Source organism: Alosa sapidissima, chromosome 14 (assembly GCF_018492685.1).
Source record: "Alosa sapidissima isolate fAloSap1 chromosome 14, fAloSap1.pri, whole genome shotgun sequence".
Classification (NCBI taxonomy): domain Eukaryota; kingdom Metazoa; phylum Chordata; class Actinopteri; order Clupeiformes; family Clupeidae; genus Alosa; species Alosa sapidissima.
In genome coordinates, this window is record NC_055970.1 from 4,933,610 (window position 1) to 4,945,821 (window position 12,212).

The window sequence follows — 12,212 nt, forward strand, 5'->3', positions numbered from 1 at the left end:
CAGGCGGGGAGGATGGCTATTCAGAGGCAGCATGAGACGAGCAAGAGGAGATCCCTCCAGGTCACTCTGGCGTATGGAGGCTGCTGTCTCCCTTCCTGTCTCCCGCCTCCTCCCCCCTCCAACTGGAGCTGTCGGGAGCCAGAAACCTGCTTGGCTTCGCTCAATGCTTGGAAGAGCTCTGGATGTCTTACTGCCAAGATATGCTTCCCCCATTTTGACAGGCTTTCTGAAAAACTGAATAGCAGTTTACTGTCTTGGTTGTGTGTGTGTTGGGTCTTCTGTCTGTGTGTGTGTGTCTGTGAGAGAGTGTGAGTCTGACAGTGTGAGTGTGTGTGTGTGTGTGTGTATCTTTTTTCAAAATATTTTCCCTTTAAAAAAAAAAAAACATTAGTCGTCCTCTAAACAACATCCGCTTCAACCATCACCACAACAACAAAGCTTAGACAGCTTTCCCTCCCACTCACTCACTCACTCCCTCACTTACTCCCTCGAATATTGTCCTGTTAGGTTTATCCATTATCATTGATGTGTTGGAATCGCATGAGTGTGTGTTGACCTGGATTGCGGTCCTGTAGCTGTCCTCTCTGGTCACCCTCATGATCAATATGGCTGTTGGCTGGTGCCATGTGACAGCCCAGAGAGCGTGTCTGTCCAGAGGCAAGGTTAACCTCCCCCTTTTAAACCATTAGAAACCACAAGCCGCTCGGCCTCATGCACAAATAGCTGCACTGGAGGGATGTGGTCTATTATTTCCCCCAGTTGCTGTTGCATCCTGTGAGAAAAACATCAAAGGCTGTTCATGTATGCTCATGTTGATATAGGTGTTGCAGCCCACTATACCAACCTTTAAAACCAACCATCGAATTTACTGACTGCTGTAGGCTAGTATTTTTCTGGAAATACTTTAATAGATAGTAGTTTTTTTCAGTAAGGTAAGGCTTGTGGTGTTCTGCTAGTGCATCGGTGGTTTTGTATGGCTCTATTGAAAAAGCAACAACTTATAGTTCCAATCAAGAAAGGAACGTAGGAAGTAAAATACTTTTAAGCCTATGGCATAGAATCTGGCACAAAGTTTGACTTTCAGGAAGGTGCTCTTACAAGCTCCTTCATCATGTCCAATAACAACATGAACTACATTTTGCCTCTCTATTCTTAGAATGGTAGCAAGACTTTTTTCCCCTCTGCCTTCCTTGTCCTACATCCTCCGCACACTTTCAGAATGTGACTTTGCAAAAGTGCTGCACGTGAAAATGTGACCTAAATGCTTTGCCATGTACTGTATATAATGACCCTGCTAAGGCCGCTTGCATACTGTAAATGGAAGTCAGGAGAGGGCTTTATAGTTTAGTTTAGTTTAGTTTAGTTTAGTTTAGTCGTTAAAACTCCCTTCCTGCATTTTTCTCAGTGCAAGCTCAAGCTTAGCTTTCTGCAAGGCTCCATAATTATGGCATTAGCCAAAAAGGTCAGGCAGTCAGCTGAGCCGTCAGTTTGAAGTGAAGCCGTCACCTGGAAAGAAGGCAAACGACTGCCACCACCGCTGCTGCTTGACATGCAAATCTTTTATATGTCGCCTGCGTTGCTATCCCAGGCAGCATAGGTTTCCAAGTTCCTGCGCAGCGGTTATCAGATTAGGCGCGGGGTTGGGAGAAGAATACTGTCAGTTAGGTGGGGTCACGACCGCACACAATAGGCCAGTGTGTTGTGTGTTTCCCTACGTGGGTTTAGTGAAGTCGGTGGGTGACCGGAGGGGACTGGCTGAGCTTGGTGGCGAATGCTGATTGACTTGACTGGTCGCTGAAGGTGTGTGTGTGTGTGTGTGTGTGTGTGTGAGTGAGTTGTGGCTGTGGTGCCGGATTGATGACTCGCCTGAAAGGCCCTCTTTCTTCCTCCACTGCTCCCTTTAAGGCTGGTGTTGTATGGGAAGCTACAAGCTACAGCGTCGCCTGCATTTGACTGGGCTGCCCTCTACAAGTGCTGTTAGTGGCTGCCTTCTGCTCGTGTGCTCAAATGAATTATGAGGCATCAGACAGTGTTTTTCAAGATTCTTTCCCTCCCACCAGTTTTACTGTACAACGGCTGGCACCTTTGTGAGATCTCAACCTGTTCACTGATTTGATGACAGGTTTAGATACCACAGTTGTTACATAAACCAGTGTCACAGCATGTTTTGAGTACTGAAGTATATCAAGAGGCTGAAAGGTGTTACTACCTGTGTCTTTCGCTGTCAAGTGTGCTACATTTCAATTCACAGTCATGGTGGTCTATTTCCTGTGTGAAAAGCTTGTTCATTGGAAATTAAACCTCTAAAATGAAGGTAGCATTTTGCTATCCTGTTGTCTTTTAAATGCCTCGGCTGAGGCAGGGGGCGACCGCAGAGAAGAACAGTATTTTGAGAGCTGCAGAGAAGAACAGTATTTTGCTTGGGTTTTTTTTTTTTTTTTTTTTTCTCACAAAACAGGTTTTCTTCTGGCCTTTCCTGCCACAGAAGCACACAAGCTAGCCTTGCTCTGGTTACACTGCTGTGGAGAAACACTACGCCATTGTTTGCTCCGGAATGCGCCGGGTACTTTGTGGCCAAAAAAAGGATCCTCTTGCTTCAAACCTGACCCTCATCATTGTTGTGCCATTCATGTTCCGGCCAGGTTCTCCCTCCCCTCCCTTTCGTGTGCCGTCGCAACCGCTAGGATCAAGGGAAGGAGAGTCTTAGGCTCGCTCTCCAGAAATGGATGGGGTCTTGAAGGGGTTTTTATTTATTTTTATTTTTTTTATTGAGTGTTGGCCTGTTGAATGAGCTGGACAGCACCAGTGAAACCCAACCTCGCTCTCACTTAAGAAACTAAATACTCTTACATAACAGTGGTCAAAAGTTCAAACCAAATCAAATGTTATTGGACTCAGTCCTGTGTGAGAGGGAGAAGGGGTGAGAAAGAGAGAGAGGGGGAGAATGAAAGAGAGAGAAAGAAAGAAAAAAGAAAGAGAGGAGGGAGAGTATTTATTTATAATATAACTTTAACAGTGAAGTGAGTGAGGAAGAGGGTGGGGACTTGTTTCTGTTAGTGAAGTGGATAATCCAGGATGTGGGGGTCCCAGCGTGGTGAGAAAATGACCTTGCATTAGTGCTGCTTGGAAAAAAGCCGCCATGAAGTCATGGTGACTGGCTGAACTGTGACCGCACGGGTCATTTGGTACTTACTGTACGCAGTCCAGCCGGCCCGGCAGCTCCCGTCGCAAAGTGCTGCGAAGAGTTAACAAGGCAGAGCTTTGTCTGGCTGGGGGGGGGGCAGCCTTCGTGTGCATCGCATGATGGAGGATTTCTTGGTGCTAAAAACTGAAGCTTCTTGCTCAACTAGTGTCAGTGACAAGGTGCCTAGTGTTCTTTTGCCACACACACACACACACATACACACAAACAGAGTTACAAAGAGTTACACAGTTATAAGCACATGGTCAACAGCCTAACTCAGGCTTCAGATTATTCCAGTTTTAGAAGTCTTTACGCACCCTGTTCCCTCTGTCAGCATCTGCTTTTGGGGGAGCGTAGAGCCGACCAGTAAACATCCTCTCCTTTCAACGGCAACCCCTGGCAGGGGAATTCTTCACTCATCCAACATGTCAGGGGGAAGACTTCAAACGAGACGAGACGACCACCTACAATTTAAGGATCCATGGAAACCTCCATGCACCTGCTCTCAAATACACAGACATGCATCCAAACACACTCGCATACAAACAAACACACACACAGACACACAGACACACAGACACATACACACACACACACACACACACACACACACACACACACACACACACACAAGTGGCACTTTTTTTTTTTGTTTATTCTGGCCCTTAACCAATCAGGACTATTACAGGCTTGCTTAAGGATGAGCTGGCGAGACCATCAGTAACAGCAGTCTGTTTCATATTTAATGGAATGGGCTGGCAAACAAGAGCTGGATGGTTATTGATTTCATGTGGGGTTCACATTTGTTCCCTCCTGTCACACACACACACACACACACACACACACACACACACACACACACACACACAGGTATGAAACATTTATGTCTCACTCGTGGCTGAAACACAATGCCTCAAAAGGGGCCTCGTAGGCTCCCAAACGGATTACAGTGTGCAGTTCAGTCACCCAGAGTTTGAGTCGATATTCTCCTCTCCCTTTCCCTTCTCCATAGTATGCTCACTCAGTCGCTTCTTTTTGGAATAAATCAGATTTGGGCAGCACTTCCTGAAGAGGCACTCAGCGTGTGCCTTTCTAACAGTGAGCGTCCGACTGATCTGATTGATTGCCCTCGCCTCCAGGGTGATCACCACAGATTCGACGCGTCGAGCGCACACGGGTGTGATCGCGTGGAGAGGTTTCTCACGCCGTGGGGCCTCTAAACACCACATAAATCACTCGTCCTGATTTTAACAAACCATCAAAAGCGCCCTAATTTGCACTAAGAGCACTAATTTGATATTGGAATTTAATGCAGTGCTGAGAGGCAGAGATGTCTCACGCAGGAATAGAGATCGCACACACAATCATACTCTGGGCCTTTTAGTTGTGTAACTCAATCACTCCTTGCATCTTGTCCGTGTTATTCCTTGGGGCTGATGCGCTCTTACCCTTTTAGAACATGACATGGTCAGTGTTCTGGGCTCCGGGGGTGTGGCAGGAAGTGATTCACAGGCCTTTTCATCAGAGGTTCCAGCAGGAAGGGCGACTCTCTCTACTCCAGTGGTCAATGCCTCGTTGCTCACCAATAGTGAGTGACAGTGGCAGGAAATGCTTTGTCTTCTGCTCGTAGTCGTGCGTCAGTGGACCCAGCTCAGGCGTGATTGGTTGAATAGAAGTCCCAAAAAATGAGAAGTACACATGCAGCTGGTTACTGAGGTAGAATACTGAAATAACCTGAAAAGACATGAATGCTGTAAAGTAGAGAAACATGTTTTTTTTTAATATATTTCTAGTAAGGGTGAGTCGCTCGGTGTGTGCAGTACTGCCAGTGTACAGTATATGAACCAATCGCAGAGCTTTCCATTACTGGTGGCTTTGCTCAATCAACCCTGTAACCACTCTCAAGGGTCAGGGAATACCCTGATTTTAAGACCCTCAGCAGAATGTACAAATGACTGCAAATCAACTTTAAAAGAACTCCTGGATGGTCAGAGAGAGACCAGAAACGCTCCTCGCGGCTCAAACCTTCACCATAGCCATTCTTTTCTTCTATTTAGTTCATTATGTAGGCGTCTTGGTGGCTCTTTCCAAAAATGTTACGGTCAAATGAAAGAGATATTTGATGGGTAAAGAAAAAGAGGTTGGTCATTACATGCCATGAACATGAGGATAGACTTTCATTTAACAATCCATGACTAATTGCTCTAAGGCACCACTGGTAGCGCATGCCTGGCCACAAGACTGATGGCTGCTTCTAGTGGCCTGCAGTTCTGTCGTTAGAGCTGCATCTGTTTCTTACTTTCATCTGCACGGTCACTGTATCCACGGCTCTCTCCGAGGCTGTGGTCTGGTGTCTCTTGATGTATCTAAGCGCCCCTCTTCTCCTCTTCCCCTCTTCTCTTCTTCCCCTCTTCTCTTCTTCTCCTCTTCCCCTCTTCCCCTCTTCTCTTCTTCCCCTCTTCTCTTCTTCTCCTCTTCTCTTCTTCTCTTTTTTCTTTTCTCTTCTTTTCTTATTTTCCTTTCTGTCTCACTCTGTGTGTGTCTGGCTCCCAGCCCCCCCCCTTCATCTTGGGATGCTCGCAGTTCTGCATATGCTTGCTGTTTAGCGTCCAGCTGTGGGACGATGCATCCAGACTGAGAATTCCTCGAGCAGATTGAGGCTGGCTCCGGTTAACGGACGGATCCATAGAGGAATCAGCTGCAGTTGTGTCCGAGATGTAGTTTTGGGAGAATGTTCTCCACGATGCTTCGGAGGTCACAGCTGCTTTTCCCTCGAAGTGTCTGTAGGCAAATCAGCCACCATATGATGTTTGCACTTTTATTTTAGTCTATTTATTTACTTTTTTGCTTATTTGTGTCTTTTCCTGTGATGTTGTGCATGGCTCCACTAGCCCTGACTCAATGGACTACATTTGGATTGTAGCCTATTTTGACATTCAATAAGATATTCATTAGCATTTTGAGCACTGGTTTTAGGATTTGGAAGTGTTTCCTGTTTTGTTTACTTTGAAATTCTGCTAATTGAATTCATATTTGGCCTGCAGTGCTTGTCATGGGACCATATGAGGCCCACATGCAAACTCTGTAGACAAGGCCATCCAAGCTGCTTGACCATCCGACCGCAGTTACAAATAAATCGTCTGTTTCTCAGAAGAAAATGTTATTGGTTGTCTCGGATGTTGAGCGCAAGAGCTTGTGAGTTATGCCTTGGCTCTCTGTGGTAATTGGAGGACGCTCTCTCATGCCATGGAAATTGAATACAAGACACCTGCATCTGCTCCTGGGACTCGAACAAGCTGTTGGGTCTGACAGTGCTGTGGGTGAGAAGGAACTGACTCATTCACGGTCAGTCGCACTCGCGTGCGAAGACCTGCATACAAGGCTTTGGGTCTGGCCAGCATCTGATGCGTAGCTTTGAGCCTGGGTGGAGGCTTTAATTGCCCTCAGAGTCTGTAGCTTTATTTGCTTAATTACATGGTGGTCACTGGTCACCAATTACTGCTCCGGTCATGCTTTCCGTTGAGACCTTTTCTTACCAAAAGGCAATGAGCCCCAAGAACTGGGAAGTGGTTTGTTATACTGGGGAGAGCCTCTGTGCTACTGGGGACATAGTGACTACATGTGAAGAGGAGGAAGTTGGTTATTTTATCATGAACTTTTATCATGAGAACCTGCCTCAGTTTTTTCAAATGGAAAGAAAGTCAATAGTGTTGATGTTGTGGCTAAAGGCAACTCCATACCTTGGCTACAGCCAGCGACACACTCATGCACAACCCCAGTAATACTGAAACTCATTGAGTGCTGACTGACTGAAGTGATGCTGAAACTCATTGAGTGCTGACTGTCCCAAGTTGCTGAAGAGGAGTCCGACATCACAAGCAGCACGTTTCTATTGTGACATGTTTTGGTGTTTCAACATAATCTTTCTCAATTTCCAAAATGTTGGAGTTTCTACCGCAAAGACGTAAGAAAGCGTGTTCCTGTGCATATTTCCTGGATAAGATGATTACTTTTCAAGTGATACAATAATTTGCTGTCCAGTTCTGGTTACAATGTGCACCAGTGTCTATTTGTTTATACCAGTGTCTCTTTATTTAGAATCAATTGGCTAGTATGTTTTTTCAGTATCTACGTATAGCTATTAACAAGTCTATATGCTGTGGGGATAAAAATCTATATAAGGCTATTATACCCTGCTGTAACAGGCATGGCTTCAGGTGTCATTTTTCTAGCCTTGTTTTTCCCTAGACACTGTATATCCTCCGGTACATGCTGCACAGCAAGTGCAATTTGCTATGGAAATGATATTCTAATGATGCCACTGGATATGGGCTTATCTCATGTTATAAAGCCAAGCCATTTACTCGTTTTGTACTGTATAATCTACTGACGGCAAGTGTGGCGACTCCGCCAAGCCCAGACATTGAATCGCAAAGGAGCCACGCGGTGAGGTCACAGACTAAAAGCCTCATTGGATCACATTCAGCTCTCTCCGCCTTAATTGATTTTGCCACGTTGTGGCTTGTGAAAGCAGCCGACCCCTTTGTTCCTCATCAAATTGTAATGCGTTTTTGTATGTTTTCTGTTGTGTGTTGGGTGGTTGTGTAGTGTGTGTGTGTGTGTGTGTGTGTGGATGTATGTTTATGCATGTTTGTTTGTGGCCTGTATGCTGGATGAGTTGTGTTGTGTAGCAGTGCAGAGGTGAGGGATTGTGTGCGAGGTGCAGTGCGATTCTAGGTGACCTTGCGCTGGCCTGGTTGCTCGACCAAGCGCGAGCAGAACCGTATTGACTCGATGGGAGGCTGGGGCTGAGAGTCATGCGGGGTGACATCGCCAGTGCTCCCCATCATCCTCAGAACAGTCACTGACTGCGTACGTCGTGTGTCGTACACACAGCGATCTAATACTCAGCCATATGGAAGCACACTGCCAAAATGCCTTCTTTTACTTTGCCAGAATGGAGTGATATCATTTCTGGCGGTCTTCGAGGGAGGCTTTCATTTTTGATCCGTTGGGGGACAAGATGCCACTGGGGTGACGCCGCATGACAGTGCGTCATCCTGTCCCCAGCTAATGGCTCTAATAGCATTGTTGTGCTCAAAAAAGGCTTACAGTTTAAGTGGGGGAAGAGGTCATATGGACAGAGAAGGGCTGCAGTGACATTCTTGGACTAATTTTGCCCCATGAAGTCATTAAATGGGGACGGGGGTAGCAAGCTCGCTTTTGTCCTTTGTCCTGAAGAGACAGTCGGTGTCCCAATGTAGCCGATATTTCTGTGAAGCCTGAACGCCTGGGGCTTACATGAGTAACTGTTTCTAATGCTTCCCGTCTTCACACTTCTTGGAAGTGTATCGTAAAGAAAAGCCGCAAGGGTGTGGCTGAGGGGGGCGTTTTTCTTTTGTATGAGTGCACATGTGTGTGTGTGCACTGTGCATGAAAAGATTAGTTGAAGTGGAATATGATTAGGTGTGATGGTCAATTAGCGTCTTTTAGGCCTGTTGCTTGTTACGTTGTTTACTTCGACTTTCAAACAGCTGTACTAGACACGAGGAGACTCTGATCCATGGTAACCACAATCACACACAGGATCTACTGTCTTTGTTGATTTGTTTTTTATTCAAATCTGGACAAAAGTGAGTCATGCAAATGTCCAACGCAATTGTCCTAGTTCAGTCCATACTCTAATATGACATGGGTGTATGAGCTCAGATTGTCATAGCCTATGTGGAGCTATGTTCTTTTCTCGGTCATATGTGTCCCAGATCAGGACCACTGCTACTCCAAATTCAGGTGGAGCATCTGACCTAGAAAGCTGGTTGATCGCCACAATGCTGTAAGTATAAGTATATATACTCTTTTGATCCTGTGAGGGAAATTTGGTCTCTGCATTTATCCCACAGTGAACACAGTGAGGTGAAGCACACACTAATACCGGCGCAGTGAGCTGCCTGCAACAACAGTGGCGCTCGGGGAGCAGTGAGGGGTTAGGTGCCTTGCTCAAGGGCACTTCAGCTGCTTTCTACTGGTCGGGGTTCGAACAGGCAACCCTCCGGTCACAAGTCCGAAGCGCTAACCAGTAGGCCACGCCTGCCCCGGATTGTTTATTAGAGGTGCACTAGCCTATTTCTCAGGCTTAGTCTGTTTCCAGACTCTGTTTTTACACTATCTGTCCCCTTTCGCTCCCACGGTCTATGGCTAAGGGCTGACGCTCAGATAGGCCACGTGTCAGTAACCCTGTGAAAGAGCTGCTGCTCTGCAATGCTGTGGAGTCATCTAAAAGAGAGATTATTTGTCTCTCGCTAGACTATGCGCATGACACCGCCTTGCTTCTGAAGACAGTCAGTCCGTCTGTCTTGTCTGTGTTTCCCCGATTCGCTCTCCCTCTCCTCAATGACCTCCTTGGAGTTCCCCCAAAATATGTTTGCTAAACACTCCCTGATGTATTGAGTTTGGCTAGAGAAAGTTATGAACGTTGTATTTCTGCCTTTTTTTATGTCACTCAGTTCATCTGCTACACACTTGTGTGGGACCCCCACCCCCCAACCCCCCCTTCCTGTCTGAGTGTGTTGGACCCTGTCACCCGCCTGCCCCTGTGGGCCCAGATGCAGTGTCCAGGACTGAGCGTCACACTCCTGTAAAATCTGAAATGGACCATCGTCACAACCGCTCTGCTCGCCAACATTGGGAGGGTTTCTTACACGTACCGTGAACATACCAGTCTTAAAACAGCCGCTTTTTTAGCCACAGATGATTTTACAAATTCCAGGTGGATGTCTGCACGTTAACAACACATAAATCACAGCTTGTGTTTTTTTTCCCCTTTAACAGTCCTCAGTTCGGATTTCATTCGGCACCAACTAGGAATGTCGAGTGTCGAGCAAATTAGCAAACTCCAGGAATGTTCCTCCGTCTGCCATTTGGCAAGACGTGCATGTCCTTACTTTGCCTTCCGCCACTCCATTGAAAACCTCAATATTAGAGAGGAGATACAGTATGAGCTCACGCTTTAGAGTAGGCACCCTGCCGTTCAGGTCCAGAGTGTTCCCGCTGCCTCAAATGACCTGCATCTCATTTTTCAACGGGATTGTTGTCTTAAATGTTTCTATGACTGTTCATTTATTTACATATGATGGGGACCGTAGTACTAATGGATCAACAGACAAAAATACTGCACAAGAGCCTGTGTTAGCCATATGGGCTAATTTTCATCTGTTGTCTCGTGTGTCAACACCTCACAGTCTGTTTCATTTACTGTAGACATTGCAACTAGGGGGGGGATGCTTTGAGTCCCAGTTCCAGGACTTCACCACGCTAGCCGTCTGCAGATTGTTGGTATGGCCTTGTGGTGGTGGACTGTTTGTGCTGGACTGGCTCTCTTGGCCTGTCTGGTCCGGCTGTGCCATTTCGCAGTGGAAATCTGATGTCTGCTGGTCGGCTGATGTCTGCTGGCTTGTACTGCTGTCGATGCGGTCATAGCCAGCGCCTTGGGTTCCCACACCATCTTCCACCGGCTTCTGGAAGCGTTGAGTCAGAGCTGGGTGGTGGTGTGTGTGGCTGCGGCTTATTCCTGAAAACATGCAACTTAGCAGGGCACACTTTGTGCACAGACACACTCACACTCACACTGGTAATCTGGTCAGTGAGCAGTTCTTCTGAGGTCAAAGAAAGAAAAGAGGTTGACCGACCAGGACATTCTCCCCATATCTCCCTTCTCTTTCTTTCTTTCTTTCTTTCTTTCTTTCTTTCTTTCTTTCTTTCTTTCTTTCTTTCTCTCTCTCTCTCTCTCTCTCTCTCTCTCTCTCTCTCTCTCTCTCTCTCTCTCTCTCTCTCTCTCTCTCTCTCTCTCTCTCTCTCTCTCTCTCTCTCTCTCTCTTCGTCCAGAAGGGCAGGGGCAGCTCAAAGTGTTATGCGAAAGGAATTTGTTTACTTGTGGCAGAGCTACAAATAAGCGTGTGGGTTTATATACGCTGAAGAACTACTTCCCCTGCAGGCAGGCGTACAACACAAACAGGCCTGAGGGGGAAACTACTGGACGTCTTATTAAAGTTCCCCTGCTACTCACACTCACTCACTCACTCACTCACTCACTCACACTCACACACACACACACACACGTTCCAGTGGCTCACTCGGCTCTCATTACGCCCAGCGCTCACCCTGCGCTGCTGCTTTCCTTTCCCCTCTCTGTGTCTGAGCTCTAGATGGAGATCTGTGTCCTCCCTCCTTACGGTCACATTTATCAGTTCAACTGGAACTCGGCGGGAAAACACAATCCGTCAGAATCCTCCGCGCGGCTGGAGGTGCTGTGACTCCCCTCGTCCTCCTCCATCAAGCGCACGTCATCCTCCTGCTGGGTATCCCACAGATAACAAATCACAGGGGAATACCTAGAGCCCGTGTTTTTATGTTTAGCAATTGATGGTTATCGAATGATATCTTTAAGTAATGGTCAGTACTTTGTGAGAATGGTTGACTAAATGAAACAGATTGGGAGGCAGATGGCCTGTATCCACTGCTGGCTGTATCCACTGAGAGAATTTATTTGTCTTGTTCAATTTCTTGCATGTTTGCAGGATGTACATCCTCTGCTCTAGTACTGATCCTCAACACACACACACACACACACACACACACACACACACACACAGAATGTATGAATAATTTATAACCCAGTAGAACTGAGATGCTGAACACTTCCTGTGTGTGGTCCAGATATTTTTAATTGACTTGAAAGCTTCCGTGCATTATTTTGCTAATATTTTGTCTCTCTTTCTGTCTTTCTTTGTCTTGTGCAGGCGTTTGGAAATGCCAAGACCGCTCACAACAACAACTCCAGCCGCTTTGGCAAATTCATCCAGGTGAACTACCAGGAGAGTGGCACTGTTCGAGGGTAAGTGGATTCTTGGCAGCAACCAACATTTTATCAGAACTACACCCGTTTCTTATCAATGTTATGTTTGGAGGCCCTTACTTTCACACTTTACTACCCATACTTATTGATCATATCAATATTTTTCGGTATGCCTGA

General features: G+C 46.5%; 1 protein-coding gene across 11 annotated transcripts in view; it reads left to right on the forward strand.

Annotated features, from left to right (window-relative positions):
• myo9aa (myosin IXAa) overlaps positions 1 to 12,212 on the forward strand; it is a 100,836-nt gene that overhangs the window by 37,108 nt on the left and 51,516 nt on the right. For all 11 annotated transcript variants that reach the window (XM_042060969.1, XM_042060963.1, XM_042060965.1 and 8 more), the window contains exon 3: positions 11,980 to 12,074. In XM_042060969.1, coding sequence (XP_041916903.1) covers positions 11,980 to 12,074 — 95 coding nt within the window. The remainder of the gene's footprint in view (positions 1 to 11,979; positions 12,075 to 12,212) is intronic.